The 20384-nt window shown below is 23.2% G+C and overlaps 1 protein-coding gene and 1 long non-coding RNA gene across 2 annotated transcripts in view; one reads left to right on the top strand and one right to left on the bottom strand.

Moving 5' to 3' along the window:
- Positions 1-20384, bottom strand: part of LOC111631574 — a 48561-nt gene that overhangs the window by 13114 nt on the left and 15063 nt on the right. The window lies entirely within an intron of this gene.
- Positions 7707-19943, top strand: LOC111631572. The gene is made up of 3 exons (XM_023375840.1): positions 7707-7941; positions 9034-9119; positions 18557-19943. The coding sequence occupies exons 1-3, from the start codon at positions 7770-7772 to the stop codon at positions 19556-19558; spliced, it is 1260 nt and encodes a 419-aa protein (XP_023231608.1). The 5' UTR covers positions 7707-7769; the 3' UTR covers positions 19559-19943.

The following is a 20384-nucleotide window of genomic DNA, read 5'->3' as shown; positions in this document are numbered from 1 at the left end:
TACATATAATTGTTCTTTATTTTAAATTTGTACGTTAAGCTTTAAAATTGTTCATGGTCAAAGAATAATCATCCTTTGATTATTGTTTTTCATAAAAAATTTTTCATGTAACCAAAATGCCTATACTTTCTTATTCCTGAGAACTAATCGCTTTATTCTACATATAACTGTTTTAATATATTTACCATAAGAAATTTATAATTATTAATATATTTTTAAATAAAATTTTAGATATCGACTGATCCAAACAGAGAACTAAAATCATTCTAATATAATTTTCAATTAATATTTAAAAGATAGATTTATTACAAAGAACTAGCTAGTCTCTCCTAATATACTCGTATCCTCGTACTACTAATGTATACGTTAGAATTTCATATCTTTTTTTAATCCTCATTAAAATTGCTTTTTCTATTCTCATTACAGTTCTATATTCATCAAAACATTCGTTATTACACTAATATTTATTTTTACAAATGACTTTCAAAACATGTTTTTAATATCATAAATTAATCTTATATAAATTTAGAAGTAACTTCTAAATAATAATTATTTAATGCCTGTATTGTTAGATTTAAAATTGAAAAGTTAGAAAAAATACATATTAAACTAAATTTCGTTGTTATTTTATTAGAATTAATAAACTTTAAAAAAAATTAATAAAATAAGAAAAGGTAACCTTTGTAATACTGATAACATTCGATTCTTCGGAAATTTCTTTTTAATTCGTGAATGACAATTTTAAAACATATATTAAGTAATACATACAATTGTTATTAATGGTTTATTGACTTAAACATTAGCACCGATTATTGTCTAAATGCAATGATAAATAAACTATCCCTGAATGATCTATCTTTTGTATTAGTTACTTTTAATTTATATTTACAAAGATAATTGATTTATGTATGTAGATTATAAAGAATTTAAAAATTAATCTAATCATATCTATTCTTCTTTTGAATTGACATTTGTTGATATTGTATTAAATTCTGAAAAATTAAACACATTTATATTAAAGTATAAATTTGAAATCGTAAACATAAGTTAAAATTTACTAGCTTAAATATATCAGTATAAAATGAAACTAAAACTAAAAATATCTAACTAGTAAGTAACAAATCAAATTACTTTATCAGATATAGCGCTCAGTACTTCTAATTGATGAGCCAGCATGACATAATACATTCGTAACACAAGTTATAAATCAAAATAAAATTATTAATAAATAAGTTAAAATAAATAATTTAACATATTTTTTCCCATTATTTAAAATTAGTTTATTAAATATGTAATCAATAGACTTAATTATTAAACTTTACAACAAAATTTATGTGATTGATAATATGATTTTTATGTCACAAAAGATACAAAGTCACGCTGTATTAAGTCAAGCAAAACGTATATTAATTACCGAGTTTTGACAGGAAAAAAATTATATTAAATTAAATTTATATTGCAATTATAATAAAGACGATGAGTTAGCTGCATTAAAACAACGAAGAAAAATATTAATCGTGTACAAAAAAAATTAAATAATTGATTTAAACGTTATAAATTACACAACTATATCAGTTACAAATTCGATAAGATTCTTTTATGTGAAAAATTAAGAATAATATAAAATACTTTTAAGCAATAACGGAAATGTTATACTTCAGAAATAAAGAGGAAAAATGAGAAATTTTGCGAAATAGAGACCACTATATAAAAAAAAAAATCACATTAAAAAATTTCCTTTTTCTATTCGTTTTTCTTTTCTTTGCAAATTAATGGATTATGTAATCGGGTTTTGAACTATTTAACAAATTTTAAATCGTCTAGTAATTTACTTTTTTAAGTTTAACTTTTAGTAATTACGTTTAATTATATATCATGGAAATATTTAATTAAGCCTGCAGGATTTAATTGAATTGATTACAATTTCATTAATGTACAGAAACAATTGAATAATGTTTTGAATTAAGTAGGTTTATAAAATAATAACTTACTTATAAAAATTTTTTATTTATAAATTTAGAAACGTTGGGATTCGTTAGTTATGCCTAATACGAAAGTTTATAAATCTCATAAAAGATTTTTCAGACTATATATTATTATTATTATTTAAACATAATTTCGTTTTTAACGTATTGTCTAGTTGGGATTCAAAAATGAAAGAATATTAGGTATTATTATTTACTAAAATAATCACATCTTTGGAACAATATGTTTCAGGCCATTTATTAAAAATGAAAGTTTGAGAATTCACCTGAGTAAAGTGGGTCAATGTTATAATTATATCTTAGGTTTTAGTTATTTATTAATTTAAATTATTCTCTGAAGACAAAGATTTCAACATTTTTCTCTTGTTTTAAGATTTGATTTATATAAATCTTAAAACAAGTTTTAGTTTTATTATATAATAATTATAGCAATTGTAAATTTCACTCTACTATGATATTAAACCAATAATGTTAAATTTATTTTAAGTATATGTTAAGATTATTCTTACATTCTAAGAATTTCAATATGTATATAATGCCAATTACTTTATAATTTCTACAAAAGAAATAAAGAATTAAATTTTAAATTAAAATACATTTTAAATTTTGTAAATTGCAAATTATTTATTCTTGGAATATCTTTAAAAATTAAGTATTTCAATTGAAATCCGAATATAATTAATTTATTAATTGTTAATGAATTAACATAAAGGAGTCATCTTAGTTGAAAACTATTTTCTATACTATTTCTTAATTATATCTATCCTATATAATATTAAAAGCTTATGATAATATTAGATGTAAGAGAATTTTACTTATTTTATAAAGAAAGTTTTAGCTTATAATTATGATAACTTTGTTAATGCATTATATATGGAGTATAATAGTATTTGTTATAATAATTTATATAAAATTAAAAATGAATCGATAAAAATTTTGATGATAATAATTAAATAAATATATTTGAAATTTAATTAAAATTAAGCGTTATAATAAAATTAATATGCATAATGAATTATATATTAATGCCATAAATGCATTTCTTTTTTTTATCATTTGTCGGGTATAGTTATTATGATTTTGTATTTCTTAACTGATTTTAAATAAAATAATCTTATTGATTCTTAATTTACATTTAGATGATAGCGATATAGATATTTAACTGAATTATTTTGATATGCAGCATCTTTTTAATTAAAATTTTTCACTATCAGTGTAATTCAGTTATTACCTGATAGTGAATTGATGTCGGAAAACACTATTAAGGTGATTTTCTTTATAATGAACTCAAAATATTGACGACCCAAAAAACTAATTTTTTCTAGCGTATATATGTAGGGATAAATAAGAGGAAAATCTGATATTTGCATATCTTGTTTGATCTACAACGCATAGACAGGATCTTTGTCATCCAATATAACAGGTAAGATATTTTAAACATTTAAATTATTACATGAAATGCATACCAAGGAATGCTTTAAACCATATTTAGTTTGAGTTTTATTATTAGTTTTATTTCTTTTATTTCAATAAATAGAAAATATTAACATATGGCAATTTCATTATTGTAATGGGATTGTCACGCAAGATAGTAAAGTCTTATCTGAAAAGAAAGTTTAAAGATTTAAAATATTATATGCATTTAAAAGATCTTATTTAAAAAAATAAAAGTAGCAATAAAGTATTAAATCAACATTTCCTGTTTAATTTATAGTTAATAAATTAATTTTCTTTAACCTAATTCGATATCACTCACTTCAGCTGTAGAAATGCAATAGAGAGATTAATAATAATTAAATTTTAAAGTAAAGAAATATTCTATTTTATAAAATTTTGAGTATTTCTTTTAATTTTATATATAATATAATATATTATTAACAAATAATAATTATTTTATAATAAAATTATAAATTTGACATTCCAAAACATTAACGGTTTTATTTTTATATTAACAGTATAAATAATCATTGGAATTTAATTGTTTTTTGGTAATCTCTGTATTGTTTTTAATATAAAGTAAAAAGTGGGTTCCATTAACTTCGTGTAAAAATCGTAAAGTTTTAGAATATCGAGAGTAAATATCAATTAGATTAATCAAGTGAAACAATGGGGTCATAAATAAGAAATATATATGCAGAAAAAAACAAAAGCATTAAGATCCATTTTTGAAATATTCTTAATTGCAAACAAAAGAGGAGAAATCTTTGAAAATATCTATTATGACATTTCTTAATAAAGTTTTAAAAATATTTTAATGATATACTCTCAGTTTGTTAATATCATTTCCTGTAAAATGAAATTTAATTGAGGATAATTTTTGTCGGCATTCATCTTGATCCATCCAGAAAAAATTTCCTTCATTATCAAAAAAGAAAAAAATAGATAAATTTGACATACAATTTATTTTATTTTATTTTATTTTTAATCTTGCCAAATGTTAAATTTTTCTCAAAAATTTATTTCCTATTTATTAAAAATATAATAATTTTATACTGAAAAATAAATAATATTAAAATCTAGATTATTTTATTATTATTATATATTAAAACTTTTATATTATTATTATTTATTGACGTTATAGAATGTCTGTGTGGGATTAAATTTGACATAAAATTGCTGTTATTCTACTTAAATCTAAGACATCAAATGAGATAATTTACGCGAAAAAATATGTTTTTTTTTTATAAATTTTGGGTGGTTAATCTAGGCCAAAATTTACTATTCGTTTTTATATAAGTAAAAAATTTTATTCACTTAAAGTAACCTATAAAATAAACATTATCAAAAGTTCTAATCGAATACTGATACTGTATTTTCATTTTTTTCTAACATAAACTGTTTAGTATTAAAAGGCCAAGGATTTGATTGATGTTTCTTTTAAATAAAAATAAAAAAATACAGTTTTAATTTTTATTTGGGCAAGTGAAGTATATCCTACACTCTATAAACAAATAAAATAGAGCTGTATTATTATAATCAGTACAGCTTTTATAATCATAAATCAGTTGATTCTGCCTTTCGGCATTTAATGATTATAATTTTTATCCGTTTCTATTCATAGCTTCATAACTAGCTCTAATTGAATATAATTGCTAAAATTTCGAAGTTTAAATTTCATTTTATATTCTATTTTTCTTATTTTCTTTCTCAATAAAAAAACCCGTCTAACTTTTTAACACTTAGCCTAAACTTTCTATTCGCTTTCGATCATAGTTTAAATTATTTATTAAGTTCTAAGTTACTATAAATATTATTATTACTGATGTTTGCATTCGATAAATTTTTATATCATTGAATCAGATAACTTCAGTTATTAACCTTATCCTCGTGTCTGTTCCAAGTTTGTTTAAAATTTCAGATACTGTCCGTCCTGATTTTAATTCCGTATATCATTACTAATCTTTCTAATATCACTTATTACTTTTTGCATTAAATTTCTTTTTTCATAAATTATGCCTCTTAACTATACTCATATATGGCACTACACGTCTTGTTTAATATCATATATCCTATTTTATTATAATTAACATTAGACTAATAAAGTCTATGCATATTGTATATAAGAAAATACACGTAGATCCTTAAGAAAAGGTCCATCTAAAACAAAATTTATAACGAAACTTAGTAGATAAAGTTTTAATTAATTATTTATTTATTTATTTATTTTAAAATATTATCCTTTCGTNAACATTAGACTAATAAAGTCTATGCATATTGTATATAAGAAAATACACGTAGATCCTTAAGAAAAGGTCCATCTAAAACAAAATTTATAACGAAACTTAGTAGATAAAGTTTTAATTAATTATTTATTTATTTATTTATTTTAAAATATTATCCTTTCGTAAACGTATAACAAATGCTAAGTTTTTAAAATAAGTAAGTAAACATACTTATGGCAAATTTTGATAATCTAATAGATAAAAAAAGCAGTTAGACTTATATATAAAAAAAAACAAATCAAAGATAATCATTTTAAGCAAGTTTATTGGTTCGTATTTCTGAACCTGAAGACAGTAAAAGGAAATTTAGTTAGTCTCAACAAAGTGCAAAAAGCAAGATCTTATTTTCGATAATTTCTAAACATGAAAAATCAGTTTCGACTAAGAAATCGAGATCATACGAAGGATACTTATTAATATTTTGATCTAATATTAATAAATTTATCTTATTAGAAGGATAAAAATGAATATATTTATTAATTATAAAGTTTATAAACATAAATTTTCACGTAATAAAGTTTTAAAATAAATACTATTTAATTTCATACAAAGAATTTTTTTTTAATAATATATTTTATTCTATTTTCTGGTATTATCCCGCAGAGACCTAGATTTTCTTTCATTTATGGAAAAGAAAACTCCATTCTTTCTCATTCGTAACTAACAACATAGAAATCATGCTTGAAATCCATGAAACTATTTTTCATGTCAATAGACGATATACTTTAGTGGCATAATTTATTTTTCCTATAATTTTGACTTATAATCAGAACTTTGTTCCCTTTATTGTCATAACTTTGTGAGGTATTAGGAAGAATTGTGTAAGTAAAATTCTCTCTTATCTTTATTCTTCTATGTATTGACTACTTTTAAAATCTATTTTAGCAATTGTTTAATATTTAAATTAAATAACTAAGAAGTAACGTTTAAAAGCTAAAAAAAAAAAGCTAATATTGTAACTATATAATTTTTTTAAAATGATTAAATCAGTGATTATTCTGCGTGATATTCTAAATCTGATAATCTAAATATAACAAATGTCAAGCCATATTTTCTGATTATCTACGTTTTATGTTGTTCTGACTAAACTGTAAACTACTTAAATACACCTAATAATGTTTAAGTTATATAAATAATATTCATTCGTTTCTTTTAATATATAATAGTTATACAGATTTATAAAATTCTATGAATAATTTCAAATAAGTTTTTCTATACAATTATTTTTTCTATCCTATGAATTTCTTATCAATACATAAATATATTTTAATGTAAATTATAGAAAGAAATGTGTCATTTTAAGTTGTTCTTGCAGTATATTCGTCGATGTTATTATAAATCACTAATTTAAAATTTAAAAAATTATTTTAAAAAAATCGTTTTCGTATACGGGTAAAATGTTAAAATGAGTAATAAATTTTTTTTTATTTCTTAAATTGCAAAAATTTAGAAGTGCAGCTTTCATGCGTAACATACTTTCAGAGTTAAAAAAAATCAAACATAAACACATTTATAAATGTAAATCGTTATAATTTTACAAAACCAAAAATAAATTTAAAAACAAAAAGAAAAATGCCATGTAAGCTGACTTTATCACTAAAGTAATTTATCGTGATAAATTTTATTTCTAATCCTATCTCAACTTCCAAATTTAAAATCTAGAATGCACAATTTGATTAAAATCACCCGCCATTAATTTCGAGAATCATTTGGACCTCTTTAAAAAATTATTCAAGTGCATCAACTGATGAAGCACGATAATAAAACTTCATTTCTAAAAAAAACTACAACAATTTCTCTTTTAGATTACTATCAATTACATTTTCCTTTCCTACCCCCCTGCTTACTGCATAAAGAGAAGAAAAGGGGGAGGATCTATTATTACCTGCTACCCCGTTTCTATGTTATATTTAGGTGAATTTGACGTAATATAGCCTCTAGCCAATCCGAAGACACGCTTCAGCTGACGTGGCTCATGTAAAACAGGCCGAAAGCTGCACTTCTTAGTCAGAGCTAGAGTAGACACTGACATATATATTACGTGTGCTACTCTGGCAGATCCATGAGGCAAAACAATCATCCGCCACGCTCCCTCCTAACATCGGAGAGGTCCAGTTCTTCGAGTAGGAGCAGTACATCATCTTCCGTAAGTTCTAACGACAGAAAATCCAGGAGTAGAATGAAGTGTTTAATATCTCTAGGACTGATACTTCCTGCACTTGCAGCAGTCATAGGTAAGTTTACGTTTCATTAAATTAATTTAACACCTTCCGTTTAAATGATTTACTTAATATTTTAAGTATAAATCAAATATAGAAATTAACACTGAATTATCAGTTTGTTAATAAATTAAATATATAATAATAGAGTAATAATTAAATATTTAGATAAAATCCATAGTTGGAACGTTGTTTAATTGTTTAATGAGGAGTCTAGTTTACATTTGAAAATTAACATATGTAATAATAGTGTATCAAAATTCGATAATTACTATTATCGAATTATGATACACTTATATATTATATTATATTATATTATATTATATTATCTATTACAGATCCATATTTATAACATTTATGATCTATCTTCAGTGATTTTTATTTTTAATGCATAAAATATAGGGGGAAATTGGTATTATGAGTAAAATTCTCTAAATAATTCCGATAAAGAAAAATTTTGAATTTAAATATTTAAACTATCAGCGCAAAGATTCAGTTCAAATAAGCAATAACTCGCAAGTTCTAAATTTTCAGTTTTCCTGCATTATTTATTATTATTAAAATAAGTGTTTAAAACAATAGTAAACAATAATTTAATATGAATAAAGAAAAATTCGAGTTGATTTTAAAATATAAAGCCTACAAATTATTTAATAGATAATAAATATTTTAAAATTTATTTATTTACAACAATTAAGTTTATAATTTGCTAAACTTTATTCGCTTTTAAATTCGAAAAATTTAATGTATACGAATGTTTTATAATTATTATTTATAGTTTTAGTTAAAATGAGGAAAACTATCTTATAAAATAAAGAAATTTTATCGATTGTATAGTTTAATTAAATGTCAATGGCCGTTGATAATAAACGGTCCATTAACTATATGGGAAAATTTTTAAATATAATAAACTGTCACTCGAAGCTTACTTCTTTTTACATTTTTTAATTAGCATTTTGGAATGTAGGTAATTATAAAAACTGTCTTTTGTTTTAACCGGATCCTTTATAGCATTATTTTTCTCATAAATTTTTCCAAATAAAAAATTATTATTATTATTATTAAAATAGCAAATGATTGTTTTTTTTTTTTTCTTTAATTGAATAGGTGTTGTGGCTTGGGCCGTTAGTGCAGAAGCAGTTTGGGGACCAAATAAACATGCAAGCAAGTTACAAGGTCCTTACGAACTACAGGTAACTTCTTATTCTTTTAATCTCGTGCTTAAAAATTAATTTATATATTTTCAAGAAGGTTTGCACACATTTCATTCGTGTTCTTAGATTTCCTTAGCAGAATGTACACTTTTTTTTATATATATAAAAGAAATAATAATAATAATATAAATGTTACCTTTCAATACAAACTAAATTAAACAAGTTTTTCCTTTCTTCCAATGCGGCAGAAAAATAAATTTATAAATAAAAGCCAGTTTAAAGTAGGCAATTGCTTAAAAAATTTCCCTAAAAATATTTAATAAATTCTAATTAAATTATAGAACGATAATATAGAGCAATATTGTCTTTACAGCCAAATTACTTTTGAAGAATTTAGAGTTAGTCCGATATGTTTAGGAAGTTCAAGTTTAGCAACTGATGAAGTATTTTAATTAAATAATTTACAATCAAAAATATTAATAATCAATAGAAATGCCTATTTAGTTTCTTCAGTTTTAGATTCCCATTAAAAAGTAAGAATTATGGGTACAATTAGCATAATTTGTTAGACATTCAGTAATGTTATGGAAAGATTTAAATTTGAAATCTTTCAGCACAAAAAATCATTTCTTTGCTGTTTATATATTGGTTCTTTCTTTTCTGGGTGATTTATTTGAGTATCTAGTTTATATATATAATGTTTTTCTTTAATAATAATTTTCAGTTTCGTATACAATAGCCTTTTAAAGCCTCTATTTTAAATAATTAAAATAATGTTTACTAAAATTTAAAAAAAGAAAAACGATTGAAATACTGAAATTTTAGACTCAAAGAATTGTATTTTCGGCATTCTAACAAAAAAAAAGAAAATAAGTAAATGGACAATGTAATATCCCTTTACCTCAATGTTGACAAATCAAAATATGAAAATGCATTTAACAAATATATTAAATAAGTTCTTTTGCAATTTGATTTAATGAAAAATTGTAATTAATACATTCCCAAAATAAAATTCTTCTTTATAACCAGAAAAACGTTTCTGAGAAATTAACTCTGACAAAATTAAAGGAAATGTGTCTTCTAACATAATCATAATTTTACAACAGATAATTTGGACATCGTAAAATTTTTAAGTTTTCAATATCGTTAAGAGCATCATTAAAAACATCTGCAATTATTATACTAAAGAAAGATATCATCGTTAATGAACTATAAAATTAGGCTGTAAACCTTAAGCACCTTAAGTAATACTCATAGAAAGTGTGCAATCGTATTTTCTTCGAAGATTTAAATCAGGAAGTAATTGATAAATCTGCGAGTGGCTACTTGATAATTTAATAATAGATCGATATTAAAACCTTAATACTGGATTTTGACCCCAACAATGTACTTTATGTTGTTTATTTCGTCTTCATCCTTCGGTAGAGTTCTTATTTTAATGACCTACTTACCTGAATAGAAATATGATCTCATCCATTAATCTTCATTCCCTTTCTCGTCATATATTTTTAATTATAATAAATAAATGATTTTTCTAATTAAAATTTTAAAAATTAATTTATTTTTGAAACATTTTATAGTATTTCTCGAGTTAAAAATATATAAAATAAATAATAATTTTAATTATCTTTAGAATTATTTATCAACTTGTTAAAATAATTTTTTTAAATATAATACTGTATATAAATAGTTTACACTTTATTATATAATATAATTATAAAAGTTCACTTTTTAAAAGCTTTCATAGTTATTAAAGAAATATTAAAATATAAATTATAATTAATTTTTCAACTAAATACAACGAAATTAAATATATTAGAAATTATTTTTCGTTACTTAAGATTTGAAATCGAACCATATACTAGAATTCTGAGGTCATTTACATATTACATCACACGATTTTTGACCGATTTTGATACCCTTATCCCTTATACCACACACTGTCACACTTTAATAAGATCTGATATTAAATCCCACACTTTCCTCATTTTTTTCTATAGTTTAACATGAAATAATTTATACAATTTATGAAGTGTAAAATACAAACCATGCTACAAAAAGATATTTTAAGGTATTTTTTTTTTCAATTGTAAAGATTCAATTTAAATAATCAAAATATAGCAAATATATCTTTATGCTCTAAATATCTTTAATATATAACTAACAATGATAATTTATTTATTAAAAATTGATTCTATATAACTAAAACTTTACTATTCTTATATAAAATTCTGTATAATGGAATGCATACGTATGCGATGATCTTATCGAATCTCTAATCAAGTAATATAAAAAAAAACTACTTTCTCATTAAAAAAAATAATGACATATTTTGGAAAGTACATTAGCTCTTCATTAATTAATTAAGATATTAATCATAAATATTCTGTATAAATCTAATATTTAATTCTCAGAGATAAGTAATTGTTAAATATATACATTATTATATTCTATGCGATTAGCCTTGAGCATTTGAGTTCAAAGTTAGTTAAACTTTAATTATGATACGTTATATTTAATGGTGTTTTCCGTCTACGTTTTCTGTTTATTTAGCTTGAAGAAAATTGTTAGCTAATTCTTTATCATTCAGATTTATAAAAATATTTAAAATTTGTTACTTTTAATGATACTTACGTTATCAGTAGAAATTTAAAAAATTGTAAATGTTTCTAAGATTAATTGAACATTTTGAAAGATAATCTCTCTGATGTTTCATGAAAAAATTATCGATTGAATACGTTAAAAAAAATTTAAGAAAAAATATCTTTAATATTGGAATTAACCTTTTACATTATATTTGGACCAACTCCAAATCGTAGAATAAATCGTCAGAAAAATTGAAGTTATCAGAAAAATAACTTGTCCATGATATGAATTTCGTTAGTTAAATTCAAATAGTTTATTATAAATATTGTCTAATAGGTCGATATATATAATTTTTTTTTAATTTTGTTCTTTTTAATAGAGTTTAGAATATTAATTTATAACCGTATCTACAGTTTATTGTCGTTTTAAAAATTTAATTTGTTGTTAATTGTTATTTAAAGCGTTTTATATGTTTTCATTAAGCAGCTTTTATTTCAAAAAAAAAACGAATTTCGGAAATATTTTTCTTCATTAGTTTATAAAAATTTAAAAGAAATTCGGATTTTTCCTATAAAATATATCTTCTACAATAAGTTCATTAATTAATAATTACATTTACATCATGCAGATTATAATGTAAATGGAGTAAAATCTGTTTGGGATAGTGCGACCTTGTTTCTAGCTCTTTGAGTCAACGAACTAAATCAACAGATACAAATGGTACGTAGCCCCAAGTGTTTCCCTTTACAACAGTAAGTCTCCAAAAAACTTGACCGGTTCGTTCCAAATACTTCCTGTTTGCACATAGAAAAATGGAGAGAAAAAATATAGACTTTCAAATCTCAAAATCAGATCAGGACCAGTTCCAACTTATGACCCAAATTTTTCAATTTTTATACTCTTTCTTTCGTTGTTTAAAAGGATGGAATAAAAAAATAAATCATCTGCTTCATAAATACTACATCTGTTTCTGAACCAGTAAACCGGAATTTTTGAAATATACTTCTGAAAAAATAATAATATTAAGGGTTTGTGATTTAATTTTCAGTAAAGGAAAACATTTTTTCCTTGTTAAATCTATTTTTAAGTATTCTACGTGGCATTCTTCGTATTAACAAAAAAAAAGGAAATTCTAAGTATTAAACAATGTCGTTCAATAACATGTTTATAAATTTGAATCATAAAGTTAAAATATTTTAAAACTTTTCTTCTTTTAAACTTCTTTCAACAAACTTCTGAAATAGTTTTCTCTTCGCTTTACGAAGAATTTTTAATCAAAATTGTCTGTTGAAAATTAAATTTAAAGTACAATCTTTGATAATGGATTCTGTAAAAATTTCAAATAAGGGCAGAAATTAGATCAAAAATGACTAGAATTTAACCCATTTTGAGATTATATGACAAAATTCTTTAAAATATTTAAAAATATGGAAATACAGGAAGAAGGAAATTCTATGAGAAAAATATATACGTATAAATTATTTAATGTGTCACCATTTGATTTGACATATGAATAGATAATATAGGAATTTCTACGGTTGTAGAAACTAGATTTTATTAATCATTGTTGGTTTATTCACACTAATTATACATATCATTTTATTCAATCTAGTTTCCTATAACATGTAAGTCATCGCATTACATAAGTCATTCACTCCTATTGAAATCTAAAAATCGATTGCTTGCTATCAGAAATAATAATTTTTTTTTATTTTTATAGAATTTTAAAGCTTCTGATGCACACGTTAATTAATTGAAAAAAAAAGAACTTAAATATTATTTTTAAAATTCACTTTTTAATTTGTAAATCTTTTTGTCTCTTAGTTGAATTGACAACATTTTCATACCGAAGACTTTTTACAAATTAAATTGTAATTGGAAAAAACCTTTGGCTAACAATCTACCAATAATTATTATCTATAATAATTGATAATATCTGGTATAGTTGTTAGGAAATTTTTAAAAATTTACTCAATTTTAATAATATAAGATGCTGTAACTTCTAAATTATATGTTTATTAGTTTCCTAGGATCTGTTAGTATTTCAACTTTTAAAAATTAACTTCTTAAACAAATTAAGTAAAATATCCATAAAAAATATTGCATTACATTTTTCAAAATATAAAATATTAAAATAAAAATAAATTTATTTATGGTTATAATAGAAACATTTTTCTATTTCATTTTAAAAATTAAAATGCTTGAAATATTTTGGCATTTAATATACTTTACTTTTTGATTTAAAAATTTCATATTTAGTAAGCCTGTAAACTTAGTCAATTTTAATAATTTTTGATCCAATTCAATGTATATTATTTTAAAAAAATAAATATAGTTAATTAGAACTATTTTTCTGCATATTTTAATTTGCATGAGTCAGAGAGTAAATAAATTAAATAATTATAACGCAACTTTGAAATCAATTTTGAAAATTATAACTATCAGTTTCCATTTCAGCTCTACTTTTGATTAAATTTAAGAATTTTTAATTTTATATAAATTGATTTAATATATTATAATTCTTGTAAATAGTCAGTTAATCGAATTAAAATTATTTTAGACCCATAAGCAACCATGCAAAACGTCACGCACCAAAACACTACTAGAGATGTTTGGATAGATTTCTAGATCTCTATTGTTATTTGTTCTCAAAATAGTTACGAATATAGATAAAAGTGAATGTTAAATTTTCTTTTTTCTTTTCTTTTTTAGAATTATAATATTTTCTTTTGTTTTTTAAAAAAAAATGAATAAATAACTATTTCTCTATTAGAGGAAAAAGGAAAATATATTATTACTTCGTACATTTTTAAAGCATAAAAATTTTACTTTCAAGTAATTTTTCATTTAAAAATGTACGAAAAATAGATATTTATAAATTAATAATTTTCATTTCGATCATAATTAAATTTCTGTATTATTTCAAGTTTAAAATACACTTTTTCACATGTTTATGAACTTAAAACTGAAGTACTTATAATATTTGAGACATTCTTAAGTCTGTAACAATATACTTGTATGTTATAACATTTAAATTTTTTTAACATACAAGCATATTGTTTATTTTATATTAATTATATCTTAATATTTTAAATACGACATTAACATTTTTACTTTTTTAATAAATGTTTTAAAACTATATTTACTTCCACTTATAAACGATTTTTTTTTTCTTTAAAATTTCTTTTTGAACAAAGAGTCTTAAATTTTTGCTAATGTATTGTATTGATTTTTATTATATAATAATATTATTATATTTAATTATATTTTATAATATATTCAAAATTATTAACTCTTGCAGACAGATTGCACAATTTTTGGAAATTTTCTGTCATTATAGAGAATAATTTTAGGTTTAATCAGAAAAGAAAAAATAAAAAGTTGCGCTCGGTTGTCATAAAAGAGGAATTTTTGTTTTTAAAAATTTATGTCACATATATTACCAAAAATAGAAATCTTGTCAAACTTATTATTAACAGGAAAAAGTACGAATAAATAGATTAAAGTTTTGATTAAAGGATTGAAACTGGTTAGTCTAGACATATTAAACGGGGGTAACATAAAAGAAATAATGAACACTCTTTTGTTTGAAGTAGAATGAATCGAAAGATTGAAAAAAAACATATATTAGAAGTCTATAGATTATACATTTATATTGACTTCATTCGGATCACAATAGTTCGGATATATAGGGCCTATATTTTTTTTTATACTGTGAGTTTTCTTGCTTGACTTCCTTGACTAGCATAAACTAAATTTATATTACGTTCATATATTTGTGAAAACCTAGAATGTAAGAAGATAGACGGAAATAAATTGCCCTTAATTATGTCATGAGTATATTTTTAGAATTAGCTATTAAATATGACTTTTATACATAATTAAACAATATTAGTTTTTTTATTGTTTTGTATCTGCTCAAACGTGGATACGTAAACAACATTAAAGGTAATGTTCTTCGTGCTTATATATAACTTTTCATATATTTTGAATTTAAAAATTCATAAATTAATAAAAATCTTCTCCCTCCAGTATTATCGTTAGATGTAGAGTTTCAGTTAAAGTATTGAATTAAATTAATTCTGTTAAGAGTTGTTTTAAGATATTTAAATAATTTCATATAGAATATATCAAATTGATTTATTTTATTCGGTCGAATGGCAGCCTACCGCTCTGAGGAACCCGGGATCGAATACGGACTGGTCGAAAAAACCCGAAATTTTTCGCGGGTGGTTCGTCCGGATAAGCTGGACCTAGGCCTTCCCAGATACCCCATTGTAGGCCTGGCTGAACCCATAATGGGTTTGCTATAAAGGTTCTCTTAATGTTCACAAGGCGGAGAGTTTTAAAAAGTTTCATTTTAATAATATATTTTAGAAATTGATAGAGACTAGTGTATTATATTAAATATACTTCATCATTTCACCAAACAATCACCCTTCTACATTCAAGTCAATAAAATATTACGAAAAGTTAAATATTAAGGTCAGTGCTACTCTTTGAATGTAGAGAAGTTTAGAGGTTAACGTTTTAGTGTTCTTGAGAGTGATAGCACAAGTATATAGGTCAGACGACGACACCTATCCATTATCTACCCTAACACGACTTACGCGATTCAAAGGGTTATAAATAGTTACATATTCAATAATTACATATAATTATTAAATATGTAACTATTTATTCCTAACGAAAATTTTATTCATAACTACATTACATTTAAAAATAGATTGTTAGATATAAAACAATTATTTCACTTTTTATTAATCTCTTTTCGGTGATTCTTCTTTTAAAAGAGTTATTTCAAAGTGTCGGCTTGATAATTTCAGTTAGAAAGAATTTAAATTAAATCCATAATTTTAAATTCTTACATAGATAATACTTTAAAAATTCATTTTAAAACTATAGAAATGTTAATATAAATTAATAATAGTATATTCAGAGCATACTTATGGAAGCTTCAACTAAGTAAATTTTTATTTAAATTGTACTTTAAAATAAAATAATGTAGCTAAATATTTATAGTATAATAATATCTACAGTATATAAAATTACATTTTGAAGGATAACACTTTACATTTCTTTTTTTTCTATCCAAGTTTTATAGATTTACACTATATAATTTTTTCTTAAGTTTTACAGAATAATACTTTTATGCATCATATTAATTTAGATAAACTGGATTAATTATTAGACAATTATTTCGTCCATCTTGAAAACTTCTTTAGTTTCACAACAAATTTCAAATATAGATCTTTATAGGTCAAACGGTTTTCCCATAATTATTTCATTTCTCTGTTTTAATTTTTGATCTTTTAACATTAATTTTATATTTATTTTCAATAAATTTTTAATAATTTTTTAAAATTTCTCGTAGAGAGAATTATTATACACGTGTATGTTAAAATAGATACATCTATCTAAAATAATACAGTACTTTCAACATAATCTATTGTTAGCTCAATTGAACCAGAAAATAGGTTTTGAACTTTCATAAAAATATATAAACTAAGCTATATGAAATATTTAATTTAAAATTCAGAACTTTATAAACTTTTATATTAAATATAAAGGTAAGTTCTGATTTGATTAAATTAATTTTTAGAATTATAGCCTATTCAAAATAATAAACAGTATTCCATGAAATTTAAAGTGAATATCATTATCATACATTATATTATTCAATTCTTAATACTGTAATAGACTACAACTTTTCATTGTTATAATCTTATAATTTAGTAGATAAAATTATATTTTAAAATATGTTTATTATGTTACAAACTTATGTTAATTTTATAATTAAATTCAGCATAATTTAATAATTATTTTCTTTCTTTTTGAAATTTTCAATTCATTGTTATTGTTTCTAATTCACTCTTAAAAGTCAAGTAACGTTGTTCTAACAAATAACTAACAAACATCGATCTTAATCCATTTCTTTGAAAGGATAGAACCGGTTAAGTAAAATCGAGTTCCTGTTTCATTGGCGAGGATTTTGATCTAGTTTTGTCTGTTAAAGGGGTTACTTCAGCAAATGACCGAATTCACCATCTCCCTTTAGCCTAAGGCTTTATAAATATCTCCTACAGTATAACATGAAAACAAATTATTCCTCTCTAAACTTTTAATTACATTACTCGCAATAAAAACTCTAAGAGAAACTCTTTCTATTTTTAAAATTCTAATTTATTGAACTCGAAATATTAATTTTATTAAAATAACCTTCACTTATATTAATGTATTAACGGAACATTCTTTATATAGATGCGAAATTTCAATATTAAATACTTGATAATTACTTTTAGAACTACTTTCAAAGGTCTTCGTATAAATAAAATCAGGATATGAAGTTTTATTGTTTCATTAAGTAGGTTACTTCGATTCAAGGCGTAGCACGACTTTCCTCCATAATATCCAATTTCTTCCTCTAGCTGATTTTGTTTTTTATTCTATTGTCTATTGCTTGCAGTGATAAAATCGAATTTCTCAGTTATAACAGATTAAGAGACAGATAAATAGAAATCTCAGTTTAAAACATTTTTGTAACCTTAATATTATACATTAATTCTAATTTATGATTTTCAGGTTTTCAAATTAATATCTTTTTATTATTTTTTTTCTTTTCTTTTCTAAGTAGATTTTATTTTGTTCTTTGTATTTGTTTAATTGTAATTATTTCTTGAAAAATTTTAAATATAGATATATAAAAAAACATTTCTTGTATAGCCTACACTGACCTAGCTAAATTTCAACATAGCATTATTAAAAATAATTATAAATATTTTAATATCAGTGGCTGTTTATCTAGAATTATATAATTTTAATTTTTAAAAAAGCATAAAATTAATCTATAAACGATTTTACTAAATTAATTTAACATTTAATTTTTACAGAATGGCAGAGGAGGATACGAAATTCCTGTTTTAGAAGAAAGAAGCGATGCCGATTTTCATCCAAAATCAGTCTTAACTGTATCGGTACCGGATGGGGATGAACAAGCTCGTGTTATTTCTCGTGATGATCCTGATAATTCAGTACCGCCAGGATTAAATAATGAGCCTATACCTGCACAACCGGATAAGGATGCAGCAGATTCTAAAGATCCCCTTTATTATGTTCACTTTGTACCCACTAAGGATTCTGCCGTTACTTCTTCTACTCCCACATCAACTTCTGTCTCCGATTTGCTATCTAAAATAATTTCAACTTCGGGATCAAAAGGAAAAGGAGCCCCTCAGTTTGTAGTTTTTGCACCCATGCCCGATGGCCTAGGTCCTGCTAAAAATGCAAAACCCAGAAAGAAAGTCAGATACGACGATGAAGAAGAAGAAGAGGAAGAAGTAGAGCGCAAAATTCCCAGAAAGAGAACCAAAATTCGTAACTCAGATGCCGATTTCATCCACGCATCTGAAACGAGCCGTTCGAGTCCTCAAAGAAATGGAGAACCCACATATACTAATCAGCAAGGAAATCAACAATATTATCCGCCGCAACCTGCTCAAGGTTCTTCATCTCAAAGAACCTATGTTAAGCAGTACACCCAAGATGCTCAGCAACAATACGCTCGTTACAATGAGCAACAAGGTACTGCACAATCTCAGCAGCCTCAGCCACCACCATATAGCAGCAATGCAGGAAGCGAAGCCCAAGCCTCTGGTGATTCAGATCGTTTAGGATTAATTAGTGGAGGTGTGGGTCCTGGTAAAGGATTAAGTGTATCTATAGGAGGAGGTCACGGTATACCTTTTGGACCTCTAGGACTTCTCAAGAATATATTTTTCCCTATTTTACCTAAACCCAGAGTTAACTTAAACGGTAAAGTAGTTTTCGGAGTGGTTCTCGAAAAAGGAGTTGGTTTCGGAGGAGGCAAGCCCGCAGTGGTCTACCGAAAATGAAGTTTTTATTAAACTCAGAGTTTATTATTTATATAAAATGCAGAACTCGTGCTTTCCTTCGCCAGTGAGTTGAAAATATTTTATTTAATTTTTGACCATTTTACATATATTAATATATTAAAAACACTAAAAAAAATTGTGATCACTAGGAAGGAAAGCAGAAATTTGTTTGAAAGTTCACTGTTGTGTCTTAGCATTATATATTTATGAAACACTTAAAATGAAGAAAAAGAACTTGATTTTAGATGTTACTGTACAGCTAGCTAAGACAAAGGCCAGAAGAAACGTTGATTTTAGGATATTTTTGTACATGCAATAATTTTTGTATCTTTATATATAATATATATATACACATATATTATCGTTGTATTTATCATGAATATTAAATATGAATCAGAATCATTTTAATGTTATCATTTTTTTAAACAAATTAATTACATATCGACATTTTTGTTCAATAACATTATTAATTAGATAAATATTCAAATTTTATAGTTCATTTAAAAATTAATTTAAAGATTATGATTTTTACAATAAATTACCGATATAGTTTTTTAAAAATTACATTACAAAAGTATTAAATGTGATATAAGTGCTATTGAAAATTTAGGCATAGCATAAAGTATGGCATTATTATTATTATTATTATTATTATTTTAATATATGATCAGTAATGTACATGTTNAAAAAAAAAAAAAAAAAAAAAAAAAAAAAAAAAAAAAAAAAAAAAAAAAAAAAAAAAAAAAAAAAAAAAAAAAAAAAAAAAAAAAAAAAAAAAAAAAAAAAAAAAAAAAAAAAAAAAAAAAAAAAAAAAAAAAAAAAAAAA

This window comes from Centruroides sculpturatus, unplaced genomic scaffold (genome assembly GCF_000671375.1).
Source record: "Centruroides sculpturatus isolate CEXI.00-Female unplaced genomic scaffold, Cexi_2.0 scaffold694, whole genome shotgun sequence".
Lineage (NCBI taxonomy): Eukaryota > Metazoa > Arthropoda > Arachnida > Scorpiones > Buthidae > Centruroides > Centruroides sculpturatus.
This window is presented reverse-complemented; position numbering and strand designations above follow the sequence as displayed.